The 26,254-nt window shown below is 42.2% G+C and overlaps 1 protein-coding gene and 1 non-coding gene across 3 annotated transcripts in view; one reads left to right on the top strand and one right to left on the bottom strand.

The window, feature by feature from the left end:
* DTD1 (D-tyrosyl-tRNA deacylase 1) overlaps positions 1 to 26,254 on the bottom strand; it is a 191,579-nt gene that overhangs the window by 156,013 nt on the left and 9,312 nt on the right. For both annotated transcript variants that reach the window (XM_025400276.1, XM_025400275.1), the window contains exon 4: positions 419 to 525. In XM_025400276.1, the coding sequence (XP_025256061.1) occupies positions 419 to 525 (107 nt within the window). The remainder of the gene's footprint in view (positions 1 to 418; positions 526 to 26,254) is intronic.
* Positions 17,376 to 17,496, top strand: LOC112633901. Its single transcript, XR_003121661.1, has one exon. It is a non-coding gene; the product is annotated as a U6atac minor spliceosomal RNA (small nuclear RNA).

The following is a 26,254-nucleotide window of genomic DNA, read 5'->3' as shown; positions in this document are numbered from 1 at the left end:
GGGGATTTACAGCGAACCTTGAGGGACACATCCACCCACACCTGGGACCAAACCCACTTCAGGTAACCATTCAGAATGGGTGAACCAGCCAATCCAGGGCCATTGCTCTGCTGCCACCCAGGGGCGGGTGGGCGCCATGGCACCTGGCCAGGGGAAGAGAAGCCCAGGGGAAGAACCTGGCTCTGCACAGGACATGTCCTCTGGAATCAAAGGTAGGAGGAGGCAAGGGAGAAGTGCTGTACCCACCCACCACGGTACTCAGGAGTGCATTGTAAACATGCATTCTTGGGAAGGCAGGTATTAAAATAAATACAAGGTTACAGCAATTATGCATTTCCTCAGACCAAGGACTGTTCCAGGGACTAAAGATGTTACAGGCACCCAAGGGATGGAGCCAGGCACCAGACTCCAGGCTTACCTGCTTTGGGTCAGAGGTAGCAGTGCCGGGAGCTGGCGATTCCAGCTCTATGGTCACAGGCCCATCATTCTGAATGTGCACCTGCATGTAGGCCCCAAACTTGCCATCTGAAAAAGCAATCCAAACAGTTACCAAAAATGGAGACCCCAGATTACTCCATCCAAAAGCACACTGTATTAGTTCATTTTCACACTGCTAATAGAGACATATTCAACACTGGTCAACTTACAAAAGAAAGAGGTTTAATGGACTCACAGTTCCTCATAGCTGGAAGGCTTCACAATCATGGCAGAAGGCAAGGAAAAGCAAATCAGATCTTACATGGATGGCAGCAGACAAAAAGACAGAGACCTTGCAGGGAAACTCCCGTTTTTAAAACCGTCAGATCTCGTGAGACTTATTCACAAAATGAGAACAGCACAGGAAAGACCTGCCCCCATGATTCAATTACCTCCCACCAGGTTCCTCCCACAAAACATGCGAATTTTGAGAGTTACAATTCAAGATGAGATTTGGGTGGGGGCACAGCCAAACCATATCACACACCTAGATCAGCGTGATCCAAAACCCAGGTCACACTGAGAGAAGGAGGTTGACTGGGAGGAGGATCGGCCAGTCAACACAGGAAAAGTTGGCCAGCCCTGTAAGAGGGATGGAAATGTGGGATTAAGTAGCACAGATGCTGCTGTGTGCCCAACAGACTTGGCAAGAAATAAAAGGTCTGGTAACACCAACGGTGGGAAAGAATGTGGGTTACTGGGACTGTACATGATGGGAAGGCAAACACAGAGCATTCTGGAAGGCCATGTTTGCACTGTATGCAGTGAAGCCCTCCATCTCCCTCCATGGAAGGCATAGCTTTTGGGCCTGCTGGGGCACAGGCAGGCCTCACACCCTGAGGTCCTTCCACAACTTGGGTGACCTCCATGAGTCTTTGTTCCTGCCACCACAACCTCACAAATTCCACCTCTGAGTCTTTCCTAGCAGTGGTCCTTAACTTCAGAAGGACTCAGCAAAATGGGCATGCCAACAGAGAGCTTTCTTTGGCCCACAGACAGTAGCATTGGAAATTGTATCAGAGGCACCCAAGCTGCTGGCCATGTTTATCAGCAAGATTAATCTAGATCCTACTGGATGGTCAAAGGTGCTTAAATAATGATGACTTTCCATGACCTCCTATCAGATTAAAGTGGCCGTTCAAATCAACAGAGCTTTTGTCTTATCCATGTCAGACTAACTAAAAAGACATCAGCTGAGAAGGAAATCATGTGTTTAATTGCATGCTAAAATTACGGCTACAATTAGTAGAAAATTTCAGTCACTGCTCTCCTCAGGGAGGCTGAAGGCAGGCTCAAGAGGACAGGAATTATTTCCGATCTTGAATTTCTGTTGCCAGGATATACAGCATATGCTTCACCTTGTTTATCATTCCAAATAGCAAGAAATTTATTTTCTCTTCCTGTTTTTCTTCAGTTAAGAATAGAACTATTATGTGAATTTCCATCTGTACAGATGATAAATCCAAAGACATGTTTTAAGAGATCTTAAAATGGTAACTTTTTTTTCCAGCCCAGATCAAAGGGTAAAGCCCCCAAGAGGAATTATGCTAGCCAGGGAAAATAAACACATTTTTAAAAACACACACACACACACAAAAGCATATCTATAAAACGACATCTGGGCTCCTACGGTGATATAGTCAAGTTGTTCTTGAATATTAAGTCCCAGGGTTCTTTCTACCCAGAGCTGCAGGTTAAGCACGTGTTAAACACACTTATGCTGCATGTTTAAAGCAGGAAAGCTCTCAGCTGGAGCCTAATCACCCATGAACTCATCTCCAGCAGAACTTTCCAAGGTCCTAACAGCTGCAAACCAGAGTGCCTCCCTGCAGATTGCCTGTGTAGCTACAAAAACTGGTGTCCACGTCCCTTTGGACAATGCTTCACTGACTTTTGCCGCCAGCCAAGAAGGCTCACACCACCTCTCCGGGCCCCAGTTTGTTCTGGTACAACAGGACAGTTGTCCTGGGATGGTTACAAAGGTGCACACAGGTTAGTACACAGGCCAGCACAGTGAGTGTACAGGAAATCATAGTCACTATTATTACTATTGTCATGCCTACCACTGTCCATGGTAGTATATGGGCAAATTGCAGGGATGGGACAGAAAAATACTGTCAAAAAAGTATACTCTGAAAGAAAAATGGGGAGAACAAAAGCCATGTACCATTGCTTCTTGGCCTGGCTGGGAACAAGCCCACATTCTCTGCTCTCCAGAGCTGGCCCTGTGTGGCCACGACTGGGCTGAACCTCAGCCAACCTCTGGGGACCAGTATGGGACATGGGCACTAGACAATGAGCCTCAGGCCAACCCATCTAAGCACATCCCCTAAAGGCAGTTCTCTGCCACCAAGGAAGCATTCTCACCCTGCAGGTTTCCTCTTCGTTCTAGTTTCAATCTGTTCAGAACCTGAGTAGGCAGGAGGCTGTTACTGATGGAAACCCCAACAGTGGGTTACAGGCTGGAACATCAAGAAATTCAGCAAATGAGTGGCATCGCGGGGTTCAAAATAAGCCTGGGGCCAGGCTGGAGCCACCACCTGCTAGAAGAGTTTGATCTGGATGTGCAGGATTGTGCCTAGAGTCTTTGGGAGTATGACTCTGGAAGCCGCTAGCATCCATGGTGGCTCTGTCCTCAAGTACAGAGCTGCTTCTACAGAGACAGGAGTGTTCCTTGGCATCCCCAGTGCCCCAGAGGCTGGGCCAGTGCCAGTGAACCACCGCTGGAACAACACAGCAGCAGAGGCCTGGCCCAAAGGTGCCTGGAAAGCTGAGGCAAAGGTTCTGAGGCCTTAGGCAGAGACCAGTAGCACTGGGAATGACATGTCCTAAGTGACTTGGAGGTGAAAATATCTGTTTCGTCAGCAAATGGGTACATTATAGGCCCTTCAGGCCCTGGCAGCTGATTTTCTCACAGTTTGAGGGCTAGGCCTAGGTCTGACTCCATTTCATACTCGGGGCCATGGAGGGAACTGGAAAGGCAGACCTGGGGCTCTTGTGGCTTCTTCCCAGGCTTTGGGCTCCCCTTATCAGGGTTCTCTGCTTGGCTCTGCAACTGCACAGAGGTGGTGTCTACATCTGAGGGTGGTGTCTACAAAAGATTCATTTCTTGGAAACAAGTGTCTCAAGCCTGGAACTTTGTAGCAAGAAGCATTGGGGGACCCAAAATACCTAATGATGGAAAAGCGAGGGCACCTTTCACTAACAGGGCCACCCTCAACTCCAAACTAAAGAGTGTCAAAGCCATGAGAAGAAATAAACATTAGGATGCTAAATGCCTAGGACCAAAATTCACCTTTAGCTGGGAAGTTAAATTCCCAACTATGCCTACATGCTGAGGTCATAAATTCAAGGCAATTAAGGTAGCCTTGTTGTGCAACAAGAGATCCAAGGCAAGGAGCTCCCTGATTATCAAACTTTGCTCAGGTATCTCTGGGCCCTGCTGGGGTCCTTGACATCACTCTGCCTGGGGTAACTCTGTAGGGTTGAAGGCTGTATGGTTGTCTAACTGAGGCTCAAGGAAGCCTGTGTGAAGATGATGCAGTGTTTGAGGCCCCCAAAGGACCTACAAGGACACCTGTATGACACATCTCAGACATGGCTTGGACAAGGCTGCTGCATGAACCCAAACTCAATCGAGCATGGACACCCTTCCACAAAGAACAGCAGGGAAGGTGGCTTCTGAGCTCATGAGGTCATGGGATGTGATTTCATATCTTACTTCCTTTGGTCTTCAAAGCTTTTGGATTTGACTACGTTTTAATCTTGGCCTGTAATTTCTCCCTGGGACTGTGATAATGGGATAGGGTCTGCATTCAAATCCAGTGCATTTCCATGTTGCTGGCATTTTATTATGAGTTTCTCATGTATTTTACTATTGCAGTATATTGTCACTTAACCTCACTGCAGCAGCTCTGGTGTGCTGGGCTGGGCATTGTGGCTGTACACGGCTTGGGAATCAGCCTAGGGAATAAGTCTTCACCTTGGGAGCAGAGTGGCCTTGGAAGGGCTTCATGGCAAGGTTCTGACCCAGTTCAGAGCCTCCAGAGACAAAAGACACAGCAGGAGCAGCCTAACAAAGGCTCCAAGGTAGACTGGTCTGAGTTGGTAAGGCTTCCTTCCCTGACAGGGCAGCCCCACGGCCAGAGTGAGCCTCTGCTCAGAACCACCTTCCATCAGTTCCTGTCACCCCCATGAGACAGTCCCTGGAGTAGCATGCCCTCTATTGTGCATGCTCTTTTTCTGTCTCTACACACACACACACACACACGCATGTACAGTTCTTCTTGTAATTATTGTTGAGAAGTAAGACAAAGTGATCCCTGTAAGTTTTCCTAAGTTAAAAGTATGTTATTATTATAGTACCATAGAATACACGGGAGAAGTGGCTCACTCAGGCTGCTGTGTTGGGTATGGCCTGAAAGGAGACCCAGCTGGAGGCAGGAGGCCCATTAAGAGGCTGTCACAAAAATTCAGATGAGAGATGCAGATGGCCTGTGCCAGGGTGGGTGTAGAAGTGGCGCTCTGCTCTCAGCTTCCATGTGCATGTATGTCCCAGGTGAGGCAAACAGGATTTGCTGATAAACCAGATGTGGGGAGGAGGAGCCACACCAAATTCTGAAGTTTCACCCCATAAGTGCATTTATTAGAAAATAAGACTAAAACCGAATGAAATAAGAAACTAGGAAAACAAACCAAATAAATCACACACTCATTAAAGCGAAGACGATGAAGGGAAAAGAGTGAAGAAGATTAAAGCAAAACAATGAAATACCAAAAAAACTAAAAACGCTGATTAAGAAAAAAAGGGGGGAAATACAACCAAACCACATGAGAAAATGAATGTGATTCTAGATATAGAGATCTTTCAAAACCATTTTAAAAATCTATAAAATTGTCTTCCAATAAATTGGAAAATCCAGCTGTGAAGGAGACGACAAGTAAAGTTCACTGCCCAGAGGAACTTGAGGGATGCTGGGAAACTGACCAGAGCAATAGCCAAGGAATCCAGCCCAAAAAGATCACTAACAAGTTCTATTAAGCAGTAATGCCTATGTGATTTAAATTGGTCCAGACCACAGAAAAAGATGTAAAGCTTTCTACTTTGTTCTGCAAGGCCAGTATCACCCTCACACTAAAATTAGACAGGAATATTTTTTAAAGCATAGACAAATTTCTCCTTTGAATACAGATGCAAAAATTCTACACTAACAACACTTGGGAAATTTCTTGTAGGCATATATTAGAAGAACACTATGCAGTGGCCAGGGAAGGTTTAATCAGCATGGCTCACGATTAGGAAACGCATTTCTTTTATTTATTTATTTTTTTTTTCTTTTTTTTTTTTGAGACAGAGTCTCGCTCTGTCACCCAGGCTGGAGTGCAATGGCGCGATCTTGGCTCACTGCAAGCTCCGCCTCCCGGGTTCACGCCATTCTCCTGCTTCAGCCTCCCGAGTAGCTGGACTACAGGCACCCACCACCATGCCCAGCTAATTTTTTGTATTTTTAGTAGAGACAGGGTTTCACCGTGTTAGCCAGGATGGTCTCGATCTCCTGACCTTGTGATCTGCCTGCCTCAGCCTCCCAAATGCTGGGATTACAGGCATGAGCCACTGCGCCTTGCCCAAAAAGTTTCTTTTAAAAAGTAAATATATTAGCCAAGATGTCCTGGAGCTAGTAATTGAAGGCTAACCAAGATAATGAGATTCACCCAGCCGTTTTAGCATACACAGATTATTTAAGAGTATAACCGGGCCGGGCGCGGTGGCTCAAGCCTGTAATCCCAGCACTTTGGGAGGCCGAGATGGGCGGATCACGAGGTCAGGAGATCGAGACCATCCTGGCTAACACGGTGAAACCCCGTCTCTACTAAAAAATACAAAAAACTAGCCGGGCGCAGTGGCAGGTGCCTGTAGTCCCAGCTACTCGGGAGGCTGAGGCAGGAGAATGGCGTGAACCCGGGAGGCGGAGCTTGCAGTGAGCTGAGATCTGGCCATTGCACTCCAGCCTGGGCGGCAGAGCGAGACTCCGTCTAAAAAAAAAAAAAAAAAAAAAAGAGTATAACCATTATTAAAAATACAAAAGATGTTTTTAAAGTCCTAATTTATTTTTACATTTCTAATGCAAAATATATATGGAATAAACATTTCAAACAAAAAAGATGGATTGATTAAGCAAGTACTTCAGTAATAAGTGTTATAGGCAAAGACCATGAATGGAGGCTAAAATTAGTGAGTGGGAGCAGGTTGAGTAACAGGATATTTGCATAGTCTCAAATTATCTCCACAAGAAACACTGACCAATTACAAAGTGGAAAACAGTAACTTGACAGAGAAAAATCTGGCAAATAACGAGACACGTCAACATCATGTGCCCCAACACGACGCACTGAGAAGGGTACAAGATCACTTTCGTAGTATTCCTGCCAAAAAATGCCTAACTTTAATCAGGAGAAGACATCAGGCAGACACATAATGAAGGACATTCTACAAACTGACAAAATAAGTGACTCTTCAAAAGTGGCAACGTTATGAAAAACAAGGAAAGACAAGGCAATCACCACATTTTGGGAGAGACTAAGAAACTGCAACAACTAAACGCAGTTTGGAATTCTGGATTGAATCCTGGACCAGAAAAAAGGACATCAGTGGGACAACTGGCAAAATTCAAATAAGGTCTGTAGTTTAGCCAATAGTATGTTACCAGTGTTAATTTCCTCATTTTGATAACTGTACTATGTAAGATGTTATCAATAGAAGTTGGATGAAGCTTATTATTTGTCGAACTTTTCTGTAAGCCTAAATTATTTCAAAATAAAAAGTTAACAGCCAGGCGTGGTGGCATGCACCTATAGTTCCAGGTATTTGGGAGGCTGAGAGGCAGGAGGATCACTTGAACCAGGAGTTAAAGACCAGCCTGGGCAACATGGCAATACTCTACCTCTTAAAAATTTTTTTCTTTAAATTAAGTATGGTGGCACATGCCCATAGTCCCAGGTACTCTGAGGCTAAGGCAGGAGGATTGCTTGAGCCCAGGAGCTCAAGGCTGCAGTGAGCTATGATCATAACACGGTACTCTAGCCTGGGTGACAGAATGAGACCCTATCTCAAAAAAAAAAAAAAAAAAAAAAAAGAGCCTATGAAAGCTGTAGGAAAGTTTTTAAAAATAAAAATGAATAAAATGAAATACAAAAGAATTAAAGAAATATATTCCATCCAGCATTTTAGTTGGTTCAGTTGTTTGCCCAAGCCACTAGAAGGCTGGCGTTGCCACCAACTGAGATAGGTAAGCTGACAGTGTCATGGTTTGGGGTTAGGAAGTGAAATTAAGAGGTCAGGGTTAGACACATTGAGTTTGGGGGTCTCTTAGACACCCAAGTAGGGATATGTAAACAGGCAGCCAACCTTAATGTGTCTAATGCAGGGACCCAGAGAATTCATAAATTTAACACACTCCAGGTAAAAATAATATGATTACTTTCTGGAAGTATATAAGCTGATTTAAAAATTCATATGAAAAAATAAACATTTAAGAAGAGCTAGGAAAAACTCTAAAGAACAATGTGGGAGAAATTAACCTTACCTGATAGGAAAGCATAGTAAAAATCCTCAATAACTAAAAGAGTGTGTTCAGCATATAAACAGATAAGACAGATGGACAAAAAGGATAGAAAGCAAATTTTTTCAGTGAATGGAAGTTTTTTTAAATTAAAATTATAAACTAAAAATAATAAAGTTTAAAAGTTCAAAAATACATACAAGAATTTACTGGAAGTTAAAGTCAGAAACTCAAATTAGTAAAGCTAAAGGCGGCTTTTTAAATAAATAGTTTTGGGAAGCCATTTAGTAAATACCTGAAGAAAAAGATAAGTGTTCAATCCATGCTTTACATTTATATGGGATAAACTACAAACAGATAAAAGATTTCAAAGTAAAAAATGAAAGCAAAAAAGCAGAAGAGGAGGCCGAGTGTGATGGCTCACGCCTGTAATCCCAGCACTTTGGGAGGCCGAGGCAGGCAGATAGCCTGAGCTCAGGAGTTCGAGACCAGCCTGGGCAACACGGTGAAATCCTGTCTTTACTAAAATATAAAGAATTAGCCGGGCGTGGCGGTGTGTGCCTGTAGTCCCAGCTACTCAGGAGGCTGAGGCAGGAGAATCGCTTGAACCCAGGAGGCAGAGGTTGCAGTGAGCCAAGATTGCACCACTGCACTCCAGTCTGGGTGACAGAGTGAGACTCATCTCCAAAAAAAAAAAAAAAAAAAAAAAGCAGGAGAGGGAAAATAGCCACATTTCTTTGTAATTTTGGAGTAGAAAATGTCATATGAATCATAGGAAACTTGATTCAAAAGCCAGCAGCCATTTCAAAAAATTGACAATCTACTGCTTAAGGATCAAAATTGTCTACCCAGCAGTCCCTTAAGCAAGGTCAAAGAGTAAATGACAAAATAGAGAAAGATATTCGCAACTCATAGCATGTATAAAGCACTCAAAGAAATAAAAACCCTGACAAATAACTTCACAGAAAAAATGAACAGGCCAGGGGAGGTAGTTCATGCCTGTAATCCCAGCACTTCGGAGGCTAAGGTGGGAAGATAGCTTGAGCCTAGGAACTTGAGACCAGCCTGGGTAACATAGTGAGACCCCGTCTCTACAAAGTATAAAAATAGCCAGGCTGGCCGGGCGCGGTGGCTCAAGCCTGTAATCCCAGCACTTTGGGAGGCCGAGGCGGGTGGATCACGAGGTCAGGAGATCGAGACTATCCTGGCTAACATGGTGAAACCCCGTCTCTACTAAAAATACAAAAAACTAGCCGGGCGTGGTGGTGGGCGCCTGTAGTCTCAGCTACTTGGGAGGCTGAGGCGGGAGAATGGCGTGAACCTGGGAGGCGGAGCTTGCAGTGAGGAGATCACGCCACTGCACTCCAGCCTGGGAGACACAGCGAAACTCCGTCTCAAAAAAAAAAAAAAAAAAAAAAAAAAAAAAATAGCCAGGCACGGTGACTCACGCCTGTGATCCCAGCACTTTGGAAGGCCGAAGCAGGTGGAATACCTGAGATCAGGAGTTCGAGACAAGCCTGGCCAACATGGTAAAACCCCATCTCTACTAAAAATACAAAAATTAGTTGGGCGTGGTGGTGGATGCCTGTAATCCCAGCTACTCAGGAGGCTGAGGCAGGAGTATCACTTGAACCAGGGAAGTAGAGGTTGTAGTGAGCCAAGATGATGCCATTACACTCCAGCCTGGGCAAGAAGAACAAAATTCCATCTCAAAAAAAAAAAAATTTTATATATATGTGTGTGTGTGTGTGTGTATAATTATATATGTCTCTATATGTATACATAGATATGTAAACATATATACACATATATGTATGTATATACAATTTTTGTATTATTATATGCGTATTAATATGTATTAATATTACATATGTATTTATATATATAATTTTTATATATATTAGCTGGGCATGGTTGTACATGCCTGTGGTCCCAGCTACTCAGGAGGCTGAGGTGGGAGGATTGCTTTAGCCTGGGAGGTCAAGGCTGCAGTGACCCATGATCACGCTGCCACTACATTCCAGCCTGGATGACAAAGAGCCAGATCCTGTCTCAAAAAAACAACAAAAAAAGGACAAAGCACGTAAACAGCTAAGAGAAAAGGAAATACAAATCAGTCAAACATCTGAAAAAATGTCCAACCACACACTGTACATTAAAACTACAATGGGATATCTATTAGATGGGTGAAATTCTAGAAGTTCAAAATACACTCTGCCAACAGAGCTAGGAGAAATATGGTAGTCTTACACTGCAGAAAGGTGCGGTGCCTACAAACAGCTATCTGGCACCATCTATCCCATTTCTGAGAATTTCTCCAACAGGTATCTCCCGACTGCATATGAAGTGGCACACGTACAACTGTATTCATCATGTCACTGTTTTTAAGAGACAAAAATGAGAAATAACCCAGGAGTCCAACAATACAAGATCTATTAAATAAGCCAGGCTATAGTCCTGCCATAGAACAGTACACAGCAGTTTAAAAAGAGAGATTTAATTTGTTCAGAATAGAAAAGAAAAAAAAAGAAGTCTCTATGAACTGGTATGAAAATAATCTCGGGCCGGGCGCGGTGGCTCAAGCCTGTAATCCCAGCATTTTGGGAGGCCGAGACAGGCGGATCACAAGGTCAGGAGATCGAGACCATCCTGGCTAACACGGTGAAACCCCGTCTCTACTAAAAAAATACAAAAAACTAGCTGGGCGAGGTGGCGGGCGCCTGTAGTCCCAGCTACTCGGGAGGCTGAGGCAGGAGAATGGCTTGAACCCGGGAGGCGGAGCTTGCAGTGAGCTGAGATCTGGCCACTGCACTCCAGCCTAGGCGACAGAGCGAGACTCCATCTCAAAAAAAAAAAAAAAAAAAAAAGAAAATAATCTCTAGGACACACTGTGAAAATTTTTTTAAAGCCAAGATACAAAACAGTACCTCACATCATACCTTTTGTATAGAAAGTGAAATATTTTTTAAAAATTCATATTTGCTCACATTTGCAAATGGATAGATGGATAGAAAAAATTAATAAAACTGATTATCTCTAGAGAGCAAGCAAAACAGGCTGGACAGAGACACGAATGAGAGCAAACCTTTCCAATTTAGACCTTTTCATATCATTTTGATATTTGAACTACCTCATCATACTACCTATTCAAGCATTAATTAGAAGAATAAAGTTAGAGGACTCACACCTCCCAATTTCAAAACTTACTACAAAGTTACAGTAATCAAAACAGTATGGTACTGTGTAAGGACAGAAACATAGAACAATGAAATAGAACTGAGAGTCCAGAAGTAAACCCTCATATATATGGTCACAAATATATATGTGTGTATATGTATATACATTATATTATATATATACATTACAAAAAATTATATATATAGAATATAATATATTCTATTTTTTTTTTTTTCCTGAATTCATAGTCCCTGAATCAATAAGGTTTTGAACTCTTCCCATTCCTCCTGTTGAATGATTCAGACTTTTCCTTGCATCCCAAGTCACCTTACTTACTTGGATTGTAACAACAGTGAACAGAAGTTTCTTTCTACCTATGCCTGTAACTTCTTTTAAAATTTGTCTTTATTTCTTCCAATTGAATTGCCATAATAGACTCTTGGGCAAGGAGAAAGAACTGATCCTGCAATTCATGGTCAGAAGTGTGGAGGAAATTCAGGAAATGAGATAAAAGAGAGGAAGGAGAATAAGGACAGGAGGGGGAAAGAGCCCAGAGAGAATGGAAAGAATAGAAAGGATGGCAAGGTCACCAAAATGGGCCAGTCCTCATCTCCTGAGACCCAGAGGAATTCATTGCACAAAATAACAAAGCACCTGCTGTGCATAAGGCACGCTGCCATTATTGCAGGAGTGCAAAACCCCACCATACCACTGACACTGCTTTTTAAAAAAAAATTTTTTTAGAGACAGGGTCTTACTCCATCACCCAGGCTAGAGTGCAGCAGTGTGACCATAGCTTGCTGCGGCCTTGAACTCCTGGGCTCAAGCAATCTCCTGACTCAGCCTCTCAAGTAGCTGGGACTACAGGCATGCACCACCACACTCAGCTAATTTTTTCTTTTCTTTTCTTTTCTTTTTTTTTTTTTTTTTGTAGAGATGGGGTCTTGCTATGTTGCCCAGGCTGGTCTAGAACTCCTGGGCTGAAGTGATTCTCCTGCTTCGACCTCCCAAAGTGCTGGGATTACAGGCGTGAGCCACTGTGGTGGCTGACATTGCTTTTAGGGTGACCATGGTTATTTTAGGTAGGGGAAGGGAGAACTGGCAAGATCAGGTTGCTGTTCACAATAGATAATCAACTAAGCACATCAAGGAAATCATGAAAAGATAGAGTTTAATAATGAAAGTGGATACATTTGGGAAAAGGGATGCTAAATTGTAGCTATGGAGATGATGTACGTGTAAGACCAAAAAAGTGACATGCAGGAATAAATATGGAAGTCAGTAAGCAAATAGTGAATAGAGTGAAAGAAAAGAATGAGAGAAAATATAAACCTATTTGGCCAAAATCAGTTGGACATCTGTGTCAAACTTTTACACAAGAGCATCAGCCTGGACCAGTCTGCCAACCCCACCATTCATTAACAATGAAGACACGATCCCACGTTGTAATTTCCTAAATTTACAAGAAAAATAATGCCTTTGGCATCATAGTCTTTGCCAAAGTATATAAAACAGGCTTCCACTGAAAGTTCACTCATGCTGTTAAAATGCTTTAAATAGTAAACATTAGAAAATTAAACAAATCCACAGAAATCAAGTACCAAGCACAAAACAAAAACTAGACGTGGTCTTCCAGCTCCTGGCACCTTTTTGCATTATGAAGTGGGAGAGGCACAGGCATCATGGACGCCCCACGGAGCACACAGAGCAGAAGCGGTCATAAACTGCTGCTCTCCTAACATGTGTGTCCACATTTCTCTAGCTCTTAGACGCCCACAACAAATCAGGCCCAGCAGAGAATATACAGGTAATCCTTTTGAATACTGCAGCTGCTTCTGATTTGCTGAACAAAGCTGACCGGTGAATGTTTTCCTGAGCCCATTACAAACGCCTCAGAGCTGGAACTAGAAGCTTGAGCGGAGGTTGCTCTTCTCCACTATTCCATTTTGGTTTAACTTTTTTTTTTTCTAACTATAAAAGCAATGCATGTTTAACACTCAACTTGGAGAGTGTTCAATGCCTCCTGTCAAATGAGGCCTTCAGCATTCATGTGAAGGCTGGAGATCCCTGAGGGGCTGCAGAGGACACAAGTGACCCAGTTTCCTGTGCCTATTCAGTCAGTCTGGGGACCCAATAATGCACCCTCAACCTTTAGCTCATTCTCAGTAGAATGGAAAATATGATAGGACTATGCACTAGAGTTTTTCCCCTAAAGCAATGATTTGAGAAACAGCCATGAAATGAGGAAAGTTCCACCCTTTGAGAGCAACAGGGTTATGAGCTGTGGAAGACTAGAGATGGCTGCAAACTCTTTGACACTCCTGCCATTGCAGGGTGGGACTGTATCCCCTTCCCTTGAATCTGGGGAGGCTGTGAGACTGCTTTGACCAACACTGTATGACAGAAGTGAGGCTGTGCCACTTTCCAGGCCTGGTCTGAAGGGATCAGCACATCTGTTACCATCTTGGGACACCTGCTCTTGCAATGCTCACTGTGAAGGAAGCCAGCACCATGTTATGAAGCCAACTGCCCTGAGACCACCAGGTTGGGAGGAGCCCAGTAACATGGCGAGGCTGAGGATGAGAAGTGGGGAGGAGTAGGGGCAGGAGAGTAGAAAGGGGAAGATTTTAGAAGGAAGATTTTAGAAGGCCATTTTAGAAGGAAGAAAGGAAGGAAGGGATTGAAGGAGAGTGGAAGAAAGAGTGAGCAGGAGGAAGGAAGGCAGGAAGGGAAGGAGGGAGGGAGAGAGGGAGGGAGAAGGGAAAATGTGTGCAAGCCTAGGGAGCTTGCTGGGACACAGGAAAAGCCTCTAAATGGGCCCACACAAAAACACTTCCTGATACTACAGCCTGCAGCTTCTCTCATCCTTCTCATCTCAGCTTAAATATCTTTCCCGGCTGTCTTTGCCGCTAACAAACATAGAAGTCAGCCAGTGCACCAGATGACCAAGTTGCCAGATTGCCAACAGTGTTTTTCAGCAATGTGGTCTCTCTTCCACTCCTCCATCCAAGTCTGTCCCTGAACTTCTTGAACCTGCTCAGGCCAGTCACGCACCTGCCTAGAGCTGGATACTCTAGCGGCTTTACTGGGGACCTGGCCATGATCTCTGTCATTTCTCTAGCCGAAGCAGACAGCTAATCCTCCTGCCCTGATGTTCATCCTATCCCTACCTTGTCTCCTATGCAAAGAGGAGTGCATTTTTACACAATGCATTCAGGATATCACCTGGCCCAGGTTTTCCTGAGAACTGCACTGCCACAGGGCTGCTTCTTTGGGTGTCCAGTCATCCTAGTTTGCCCAGGACTTAAGGGTTTCTAGGGATGTGGGATGCTCAGTGCTTGAGCAGGAGCATGCTGGGAAAACCTGATCTCTCCTCTGAGGCTGGTCTGTCCAGTGCCCCAGGTCATTACAATAGAAGAAGAGGCTCAGAGAGTTTTTAAAAGAAAAATAGGCCGGATGCAGTGGCTCACACCTGTAATCCCAGGACTTTGGGAGGCCAAGGCGGGCAGATCACTTAAGCCCAGGAGTTTGAGACCAGCCTGCGCAACATGGCGAAATTGTCTCCAATCTTTTACACTTTATGTAAAATATAAAAGAAAAACAGTGGGGGTGTTTCCAATTTAAACAGCACACCAGTCAATATTTAACGAGGGGCAACAGCACATACCCACATACAGGCACAAAGATCAACAACATTCTGCATGGGGATTGGTTTGATGAGTCAGGAAGATTCAACAAATGACCTACACACAGCTCTGGCAATATCATACCCAAGCACATGTGCAGCCACCACCTTAGCACCTAACCCTGTTATTCATCCCTAACACTCCCTCAAAGCATGCACCACACCAGTCACCTCAGAAGGTTCTGCGGACACTTGTTTCTGAAAGGAGAATCGCTCATATACAACTGGTAAATGAAAGTGCATATACCACAGAGGCTGTATCTGGGCAGAGGTGGGTTTTCTCAGACAAGGAGAGCCAGAATAGTGGGAATAAAATGACGGCCTTCAGCAAAAAAGCCCTAAGCACTGGCAGCAGAAGCCCCTAAAAATATCTTATTAAAATAAAAAACAAGTGCCTACTGCTTTCCAACCCAGCCACAGGACTTCGGCGTTCTGCTATTAACTCCATTTTTCCCATAAGCCCTGAGAGTTTTAGCAGCGGTTTTACAGAGCAGGAGGTTTCTTAGGAACGTTTACCACGCTGCAGCAGAAACAGCCACACTGGTTTAGTATCTCTCTTCTCTAGACCATGAGCTCCTTCAGGACAGGAACTGCATCACTCTTACTTGGCACTATATACCCAGAGCCTAGCACAAGGGCTGACAGATAAAGTGTCTTGTTGACGGATAAGTCACAAAACTGACTTGAATGGAACCAATAACATCTTCTGCAGCAGAAACAGGACTAAAACCCTGGATGAATATCACTGCTCAGAGAGGAAGGACACTCTGGCCTCAGGGCACACTGCTCCCCTTCCTAGGCCCAAATGAGGCCCAAAAACCCCTCCGCTGATTTCCTTGATCATGACGGAGAAGGCAGGAAAGTCCCAGTAGACTCAATAAATACAAAAAGATAATAGAAAAGGGCCAGGCGCAGTGGCTCACGCCGGTAATCCCGGCACTTTGGGAGGCGGAGGTGGGCAGATCACTTGAGGTCAGGAGTTCCAGACCAACCTGGCCAACATGGTGAAACCCTGTCTCTACTCAAAATACAAAAATTAGCCCGGTGTGGTGGCAGGCACCTGTAGTCCCAGCTACTCAGGAGGCTGAGGCAGGAGAATCGCTTGAACCTGCGAGGAGGAGGTTGCAGTGAGCCCAGAGTGCGCCAGTGCACTCCAGCCTGGGTGACAAAGCGAGACTGTCTCAAAATAAAAGAAAAGAAAGATAACAGAAAAGGCCAAGAAGATGTGAATTTTACAGTGAAGCAAAGATATCAGTGAAGCTCAGGTTCTAGAGACAGCTGCTGGTTCAAGTCCAGGCTTTGCCATTTATGTGCTGAGTGACCTTCCATAGGTTACCCTGCTGCACCTCACCTACAGAATGGCAGTAATCCTCATATTCACCTCTTAGGATTGTTGTGAGGATTCAACGAGATAACGAATGAAAGAGTGTTTGCTTTGCACAGGGCCTGTATAACAAGCCCTCAACAGAGGTATTTTGGCATGTTATTAACTAACAATAATAATAAACATGTATGGGCCGGGCACGGTGGCTCACCCCTGTAATCCCAGCACTTAAGGCAGGTGGATCACAAGGTCAGAAAGTCGAGACCAGCCTGGCCAAGATGGTGAAACCCCGTCTCTACTAAAAACACAAAAATTAATTAGCCAGGCACGGTGGTGGGCGCCTGCAATCCCAGCTACTCAGGAGGCTGAGGCAGGAGAATCGCTTGAACCCGGGAGGCGGAGGTTGGAGTGAGCTGACATCGCGCCACTGCACTCTAGCCTGGGTGACAGCGCAAGACTCTATCTTAATAGTAATAATAATAATAATAAACATGTGTGAGGACCAAACCGTAACTAGCTTCCCCTCCAGGGTTCCACTGTATACAGAACAAGTGAAAGAGCTTGGGGTTATATTACCAAGCAGGCCATAAAACTACAGGAGCCAAAAGAGCTGGCCTGCTGTCCACACATGCACCACAGCAGGGACCATGTGGGAAGAGCTGTGGCAGATGAGAAAATGTCCCTAATCCCCTCCTCTGGCAGGGATGTGAGGAACACAGATAAGGAACAAAGGGGACAACGATCTTCTCTCTGTCACTAACAACAAGTAAGAGAAACAAATCAAATATAAATGTAAAATAAAATTTCACTTAGGAAAGGAGAAGGGAGTAAAAAAATGTTAAATCTAATTAAACTTTACATTTTAAAGTGGCTGAAGTGGTCTTAAAAATCCAAAAATAAAGAAAATGTATTTAGCATTTCATCTGCATTCCAACGTCCCTTGGGCTCACAGTCTTTTCATACTGGAGCTAGAAGCCAAATTCTCAAAATTAATCAAAAGACAGCAAATATGTAACGCATGCTCTATGCATTTTGTTTCATTGGAGGCTATAAAAGAGATAAGGCCAAAAGAAAATGTGACACACTGTTGATATAATTGTAGGACTTCTGGAAGTTCAAAACATTTGGAAATAAATTTTGATTAAAACTGTATACGCTATATGAAAGGACAGAAGGTTAGCCCTTGACAAGGATGGAAGGGGCCCTCGGGCCTGACAACATGCATCAGGTTAAGGCATTGCCACCTACTTCGTAGCATCTAACCATGATTTTTGACTCTTATTAGGGGAATAAGAAAGTAAATCTATAACCAACATTAAAATTACTTTGCACTTGTAATCAAAATAGTTCTATGATTTGTCTTTGACTAGTCACAGAATTGTACATTCTGGTGTTTTCTGTTTTGTTTTGAGACAGGGTCTCGCTCTGTCACCCAGGCTGGAGTGCAGCAGTACCATCTCAGCTCACTGCAGCCTCAATCTCCTGTGCTCAAGTGATCCACACACCTCAGCCTCCTGAATAGCTGGGACTAGAGGCATGCAACCCCCGTGTGTGGCTAATTTTTTTGCATTTTTTGTACAGACGAGGTTTTGTCATATTGCCCAGGCTGGTCTTGAATTCCTGGGCTCAAGCAATCCACCCATCTTGGCCTCCCAAAGTGCTGGGATTACAGGCATGAGCCACCATACCCAACCATAAATTCTGGTTTTATAAGCCCAAGTCATTCTACATTTGCTTTTCCAAAATGCATTAAATTGTAATTTTAAAATCCTTTAAAAAAAACTGTTTATAATTTATGTCAATTTTTCATCAAAATGACCAGATGTATTATATACCATAAGCTTAAATTCTGATCCATTATGAAATTATTTATGATTGCCCCAGGCACTTCATATAATTACCTAGATAAAAATATCGATTATTTTAAAAAGTATGCCAGGTGTGGTGGCACATCATCTGTAGTCCCAGCTTGGGAGGCTGAGGAAAAAGGATCACTTGAGCCCAGGACTTCAAGCCCAGCCTAGGTAACATAGCAAGACCCTCTCTCTCAAAAAGAAAGAAATAAATAAAAGGTGTTTTTAGGAATACAAACACCCAATAATAATAAACACTCCTCTTTAAAAATGTAGATGAAAGCAGTTTTGCTTTCATTCAAGCATTCCTTAACAACTATAAATGTTCACCCATTTAAAATGCCTTCACTTATGCTTTTCTGATATTCTTTGCTTTCATCTATGTTTCAAGGGACTTTAGAGTATTCTAAAACTCATCTGAGATTACTCAAAAATGGAATGATTCCACAAACACCTGCAAGCAGAGAAGAACAATGCTGGCAGCATCTAATCCTTGTCTCAGAAAAGAAAAATAATTACTCAGAGGACTTGACTTAATAACTTATTCTGTGAAGAAACATGTTTGCAGCAAACCATCTGAAGGATCCCAGTGGACACGCGGTAGGAAAAACCACTGGAGACCTCCATGACCAGACTTGTAAATGGAGTTCTAAATTTGGATATTTCCAGGAGAGGCAAATCTATTTTGTTCTATCAGAACCCAAGTAAGTGTGGGATTTGAATTATGGTGGGAATGTTCTGTTCATCTAGAATCCATGTATTCTTATAGCAACTGGACATCTTTTACAAGTAGGAAGAGAATTAAAAGGAAATGCCAAGGAGGAGTAGGAATATCACCCATCTAAACATGAGCACATTGAATGAGCTGACAATCCTCAATGTGGGCTCTGCTACAGAGCTTCAAAAAATTTTTCATAAATGTCATTAATTAAGGTTGAAAATAGGCCTAATAAAAATAATCTGGGTTTGTTTAATCCAGAGAGAGAAAGTGAAAGCATAGGAAACACTAAAGAGTTAACAAGTAGGATGGGCTTGGTGGCTCACGCCTGTAATCCCTGCACTTTGGGTGGCCATGTCAGGTGGATTGCTTGAGCCCAGGAGTTCAAGACCAGACTTGGCAACATAGTGAAACACCATTTCTACTAAAAAAAAAAAAATGCAAAAAAAATTAGCCAAGTGTGGTGGCACGTGCCTGTGGTCCCAGCAACTTGAGAGGCTGAGATAGGAGGATCACCTGAGCCCAGAAGGTGAAGGTTGTAGTGAGCAGAGATCTCGTACCACTGCATTCCAGCCTGGGTGACAGAGTGAGATCCTGTCTAAAAACATAATAATTATAATAATAATAATAACTGTTTACAAAAGGGTGTAACTAGAGCAACAGATACTGCAGTTCAACACTGAAAGAGACATTCTACTTAGGAAGGGCTCAAAATGAACTGCATTACCAAAGTAGGCTATGTTTTCTAATTTAAAAAAAAATTTTTTTCTTATGTATTTCTCCATGAAGACCTATGAGTATGTTTTCTAGTAACCTTGAAGAAAAAGGTAAAATATTATAATATTTAGTGCAATTTATCCCCAGAAACAGGGAAAGAAACGAGAAATGAATGACTCTTTTAAAAAGTCTTTACAGAATCATAGCTCTCCTGAAAACCAGGACCATTATTCTGAGATATTTTCTCGCTAAGTCTTGATTAGTCAAACTAGGTTGGCATACCCAAAAAGAAACAGATAAGCAGAGACCTAAATCTACATTATCCAATATGACAGCCATGACCTATACATGGCTATTGGACGCTTGAAATGTGGCTGGTCTGAATTGTTAAGTATAAACTACACACGAGGTTTTGAAGACTTATTACAAAATTCTTAGCACAAAAGTGGGGAAAAGAGAAACTTATAGCACTAAATGTGTATATTAGAAAAGAAGAAAGAACTAAAATCAATAATCTAGGTTTCCTCCTTAGGAAACTAGAAAAACAAGAGCAATTAAATGCAAAGTAAGCAGAAGAAAATCAATAATAAAAATTAGAGCAGAGTGCTTGCTTCAGTAGCACATATACAAAAATTGGAACAATACAGAGAATATTAGCATATAAAATTTTTTTTAAAAGTAGAGCACAAATCAATTATATTGACAATAGGAAATCAGTAGAGAAAATCAAACCAAAAGCTGGCTCCTTGAAAAAGTAAAGTCAATAAGCTTCTAGAAAGGATAATTAAGAAAAAAAAGAGAACACAAATCACCAATATCAAAAATGAAATAGAGGACATCACTACAGAGCCCATGGACATTAAAAAGAGGGTAAAGGGATACCACAAACAACTCTATATCCACAAATTTGATAACTTAGACAAAAAGACCAATTCCCTTAGTTTCTCAGGGTTCTCAAAGAAAAAAAATAAATTAATTAAGAAAAGACCAATTTCTTGAAAGGTACAATCTGCCAAAACTCTCACAAGAAGAAACAGACAGGTTGGGTGCAGTGGCTCATGCCTGTAATCCCAGCACTTTGGGAGGCCGAGGCGGGTGCATCACCTGAGGTCAGGAGTTTGAGACCAGCTCAGCCAACATGATGAAATCCCTTCTCTACTAAAAATACAAAAATTAGCTGGGCATGTAGCACGCACCTGTAATCCCAGCTACTCAAAAGGCTGAGGCAGGAAAATCGCTTGAACCTGGGAGGCGGAGGGTGCAGTGAGCTAAGATCACGCCACTGCACTCCAGCCTGGGTGACCAAGCTAGACTCCATCTCAAAAAAAAAAAGAAAGAAAGAAAGAAGAAGAAATAGACAATTTGGATAGACCTATATCCATTGAGGAAATTGAGTCAATATTTAATAACCTTTCAAAAAGAAAGCACCAGGCCCAGATGGGTTCATTGGTGAATTCTATCAAACATTTAAAGAATAAATTATACCAATTCTCTACAATCTATCTCTTTCAGAAGATAGAAGCAGTAGGGATACTTCCTAACTCATTCTATGGAGCCAGAATCTACCCTAATACAGAAACCAGATAAAGAAATTACAAGAGCCAGGTGCAGTGGCTCATGCATGTAATTCCAGCACTTTGGGGCCTAGGCGTGTAGATCACCTGAAGTCAGGAATTCGAAACCAGCCTGGCCAACATGGTGAAACCCTGTCTCTACTAAAAATACAAAAATTAGCCAGGTGTGGTGGCACAGACCTGGATCCCAGCTACTCAGGAGGCTGAGGCATGAGAATCGTTTGAACCCAGAAGGCAGAGGTTGCAGAGCCAAGATTGTACCACTGCACTCCAGCCTGGACAGCAGTCCAATACCTCTCATTAATACAGACACAAAAATCCTCAACAAAAAGCAAATAGAATCCAACAATGTATAAAAAGAATTATATACCATGATCAAGTGGGATTTATCCCAGGTATGCAAAGCTGGTTCAATTCAAAAATCAATTAATCAATCAAGCTAAAGAAGAAAAATCACATCATCACATCCATAAACACAGAAAAAGCATGTGATGAAATTTAACATCCAGTCATGATAGAAACTCTCAGTAAACTAGGAATGGCTTTTTTTTTTTTTTTCTGGAGACAGAGTCTCACTCTGTCATCCAGGCTGGAGTAGAGTGGTGTAATCTCGGCTCACTGCAACCTCCGCCTCCCAGGTTCAAGGGATTCTCCTGCCTCAGCCTCCCAAGTAACTGGGATTACAGGTGCATGCTACCATGCCTGGCTAATTTTTGTATTTTTAGTAGAAATGGGGTTTCCCATGTTGCCCAGGCTGGTCTCAAACTCCTGACTTCAGAAGATCTGACCACCTCGGCTTCCCAAAGTGCTAGGATTACAGGCGTGAGCCACCGCACCTGGCTGGGGGGAACTTCTTGAACTTGATAAACAGTATCTTCAAAAAACCTACAGCTAACATCATACTTAACAGTGGGAAACTAGAAGCTTTCCCACTAAGAGCAGAAAGAAGCCAAGGATACCCCACTCACCACTCTTTCCAGCACTGGACTGGAAGTCCTAGCTAACGAAATAAGGAAAGAAAAGGAATTAAACAGAAAAATAAAACTGTCTCTGTTTGCAGATGACATGATCATCCAAGAAGAAAATCCTAAACACTAAACAAAAAAAACTGAAGCCAGGCAGTGATTATAGCAAGGCTGCAGGACACAAAAGTCAATCACTTTCCTATATACCAGCAATGAACAAGTGGAATTTGAAATTAAAAACACAATACCATTTACATTAGCATCCCCCAGAATGAAATACTTAGGTATAAATCTAAAAAAAAGTAGAAGATCTATGTAAGAAAAATTAAAGAAGTGATTAAAGACATCAGAGCACTAAATAAATGGAGAGATATTCCATGTTCATAGAGAGATTCAATACAGTCAAGGTGTCAGTTCTTCCCAACTTGATCTTTAGACTCAATGCAATCCCAATCTAAATCCAGCAAGTTATTTTGCAGGTATCAACAAACTGATTCTGAAGTTTATATGGGGAGGCAAAAGACCCAGAATGGTCAAAACAAATATTAAAAGAGAAGAACAAAGTTAGAGGGCTGACACTATACGACTTCAATACTTATAATAAAGCTACAATAAATAAGACAGTGTGGTATTAATGAAAGAAGAGAGAAACAGACCAATGGAACAGAACAGAGAGCCCAGAATTCGACCCTGATAAATACAGTGAATTGATCTTTGACAAAGGAGCAAAGGCAATACAATGGAGCAAGGGGTCTTTTCAACAAATGATGTTGGAATAACTGGATATCCACATACAAAAAAAATGCATCTAGACAAAGACCACAGACCCTTCACAAAAATTATCTGAAATGAATCATAGGCCTAAATGTAAAATGCAAACCTATAAAGCTCTTGGAAGATAGCAGGAAAAAAATCTAGATTTTGTTGGGTAGGATGATGACTTTTCAGATACAACACCAAAGGCACAATCTATGAAAATAAGAATTGATAAGCTGAGCATTGTTAAAATTAAAACTTTCCTCTCCATGAAAGGCACTGTCAAGAGAATGAAAAGACAAGCCACAGATTGAAAAAAATATTTACAAAAGACATATCCTATAAAGGATAAATATTTGCAAATTGAATAGTCACAGAAGACATATCTGATAAAGGATAAATATTTGCCAGTTGAATATTTGCAAAAGACATATCTGATAAAGGACTAGTATCCAAAATATAGAAAGAACTCTTAAAACACAGTAAGAAAACAATCCAATTTTTCAAAATGGGCCAAGGACCTTAACAGATACCTCACCAAAGATGACATATAGATAGTAAATAAGCATATGAAAAAATGTTCCATATCGTATGTCATCAGGGAAATGCAAATTAAAATGAGGTATCACTACATACCTATTAGAATGGCCAAAATCCAAAACAATGACAACATCAAATACTAGCAAGAATGGAGAGCAACAGGAACTCTCATTCATTACTGGTGGGAACGCAAAATGATCCAGCCACTTTGCAAGACAGTTTGGCAGCTTCCTGACAAACTAAACATACTCTTATTAAGTCTAGCAATTGCATTTCTTGGTATTTGCACAAAAGAGCTGAAAACTTATATACATACAAAACCTGCTATAAACACAGATGTTTGGCCAGGCATGGTGGCTCACACCTGTAATCCCAGAACTTTGGGAGGCTGAGGTGGGTGGATTACCTGAGGTCAGGAGTTCAAGACCTACCTGGCCAACATGGCAAAACCCCATCTCTACTACAAATACAAAAATTAGCCAGGTGTGGTGGCAGGCACCTGTAATCCCAGCTACTCGGCAGGCTGAGGCAGGAGAATCACTTGAACCCATGAAGCAGAGGTTGCAGTGAGCCGAGATCACACTACTGCACTCCAGCCTGGGCAACAGAGCAAAACTCCATCTCAAAAAATAAAATAAATAAAAAATAAGAAAACACATATGTTGGGCCGGGCGCGGTGGCTCAAGCCTGTAATCCCAGCACTTTGGGAGGCCGAGATGGGCGGATCACGAGGTCAGGAGATCGAGACCATCCTGGCTAACACGGTGAAACCCCGTCTCTACTAAGAAATACAAAAAATAGCCGGGCGAGGTGGCGGGCGCCTGTAGTCCCAGCTACTTGGGAGGCTGAGGCCGGAGAATGGCATGAACCTGGGAGGCGGAGCTTGCAGTGAGCTGAGATCTGGCCACTGCACTCCAGCCTGGGATACAGAGCGAGAATCCGTCTCAAAAAAAAAAAAAAAAAAAAAAAAAAGAAAACACATATGTTTATAGCGGCTTTATTCATAACTGCCTAAACTTGGAAACAATCAAGATATCCTTCAGTAAGTGAATAAACTGTGGTATCTCCAGACTACAGAACATCATTCAGTGCCAATACAAAATGAGCTATTAAGCCATGAAAAGAGAAACTTTAAATGCATACTACTAAGTCAAAGAAGCCAATCAGAAAAGGCTACACACTGTATTATTCCAACTATATGACATTCTAAAAACGGCAAAACTATGGAGGCAGTAAAAAGATCAGTGGTTGACAGGAGTTAGGGAAGAGAGAGAGATGAATAGCCAGAGCACAGAGGATTTTTACTAAAAATTACCATTACTGAGTATATACCCAAAGGACTATAAATCATTCTACTATAAACACACATGCACATGTATGTTTACTGCAGCACTACTTACAATAGCAAAGACTTGGAACCAACCCAAATGTCCATCAGTGATAGACTGGATAAAGAAAATGTGGCACATACACACCATGGAATACTATGCGGCCATAAAAAAGGATGAGTTCATGTCCTTTGTAGGGACATGGATGAAGCTGGAAACCATCATTCTCAGCAAACTATCACAAGAACAGAAAACCAAACACCTCATGTTCTCACAAATAAGTGGGAGTTGAACAAGGAGAATACATGGACACACCAGGGCCTGTTGAGGGGTGGGGGGCTAGGGGAGGGATAGCATTAGGAGAAATAACTAATGTAGGTGACGGGTGGATGGGTGCAGCAAACCACCATGGCACATGTATACCTATGTGACAAACCTGCACATTCTGCACATGTACCCCAGAACTTAAAGTATAAGAATAATTTTTTTTAAAAAAGACAAAATTTTACCAGAAAAGAAATGTCAGGCTAGGATTCCATGCCCAGCTAAGCAATCATAAAGAATTAAGGCAAAATAAAAACATTTTAAAACCTACAATGGCTATGTTCCACTAACAGACTCTTAGTAAACAACTGATATATCACAGAATGTGCTTCAGAAAGAAGAGCCCAAAGAAGGAAGCAAGACAGGTTGGTGGCCACAGAAATCGATAAAATATATTATCAAATACAGCCAGTTACAGATTATAAATAAATTATGATTAGAAGTGATTATGATTATGATGAAAAGAAAAGTGGCAACATGGATGAACCTTGAAAACATTATGCTAAGTGAAAGAAGCCAGGAAGAAAACCACACATTATATAATTCTATTTACATAAAATGTTCAGAATAGACAAATCTAAAGAGATGGAGAGTAGATTAGTGGCTGCCTAGGACTGGGGCAACAGAGAAGAGAGTGGGGAGTAGGCCAGCACTGTTGATAAGTACAGGATTCCTTTTAAGGGGGACAAAAGTGTCGTAAAATTAGATTGTGGCAATGGTTGCACAACTCCGAAAAAACTAAAAAAATTGACTTGTACACTTTAAATGGGTGAATTGTATAGTATGTGTATTATATCTCAATAAAGCCATTTTAAAAAGTGGAACCAGAAAGGAAAAGGGGATGTTCAAATATACTAAGATCCTCTTAAATTTTGATAGAAATTTTTGTAACTATTTATGAATGGTAACTTTGAAATAACCATTACAAGAACAAAAAAACCATCTACAGCTCCTCCTGTCTCTACGCACATGCACGCACACACACATACACACACACACTTTCTCTCATCTACTAAAAGACAGAGTCTATGAGACTAGGTTAAAAAAATCTTATTGAGAAGCCAAAACAGAAAAAGAAAAAAAATCATAAAAATTAAAAATACTCTGTATGATACTGTAATGGTGGACACATGTTGTTATAAATGTGCCCAAACCACAGAATATCAGAGTGAACCCTAGTGTAAACAGGAGACTGTGGGTGATAACGATGCGCCATGAACAATTGTTATAATCCAACAATGAATTTAGGTTCATCAG

Source organism: Theropithecus gelada, chromosome 10 (genome assembly GCF_003255815.1).
Source record: "Theropithecus gelada isolate Dixy chromosome 10, Tgel_1.0, whole genome shotgun sequence".
Classification (NCBI taxonomy): Eukaryota; Metazoa; Chordata; class Mammalia; order Primates; family Cercopithecidae; genus Theropithecus; species Theropithecus gelada.
The sequence above is the reverse complement of the archived record's forward strand: the minus strand, read 5'-3'. Positions and strand labels throughout refer to the sequence as shown.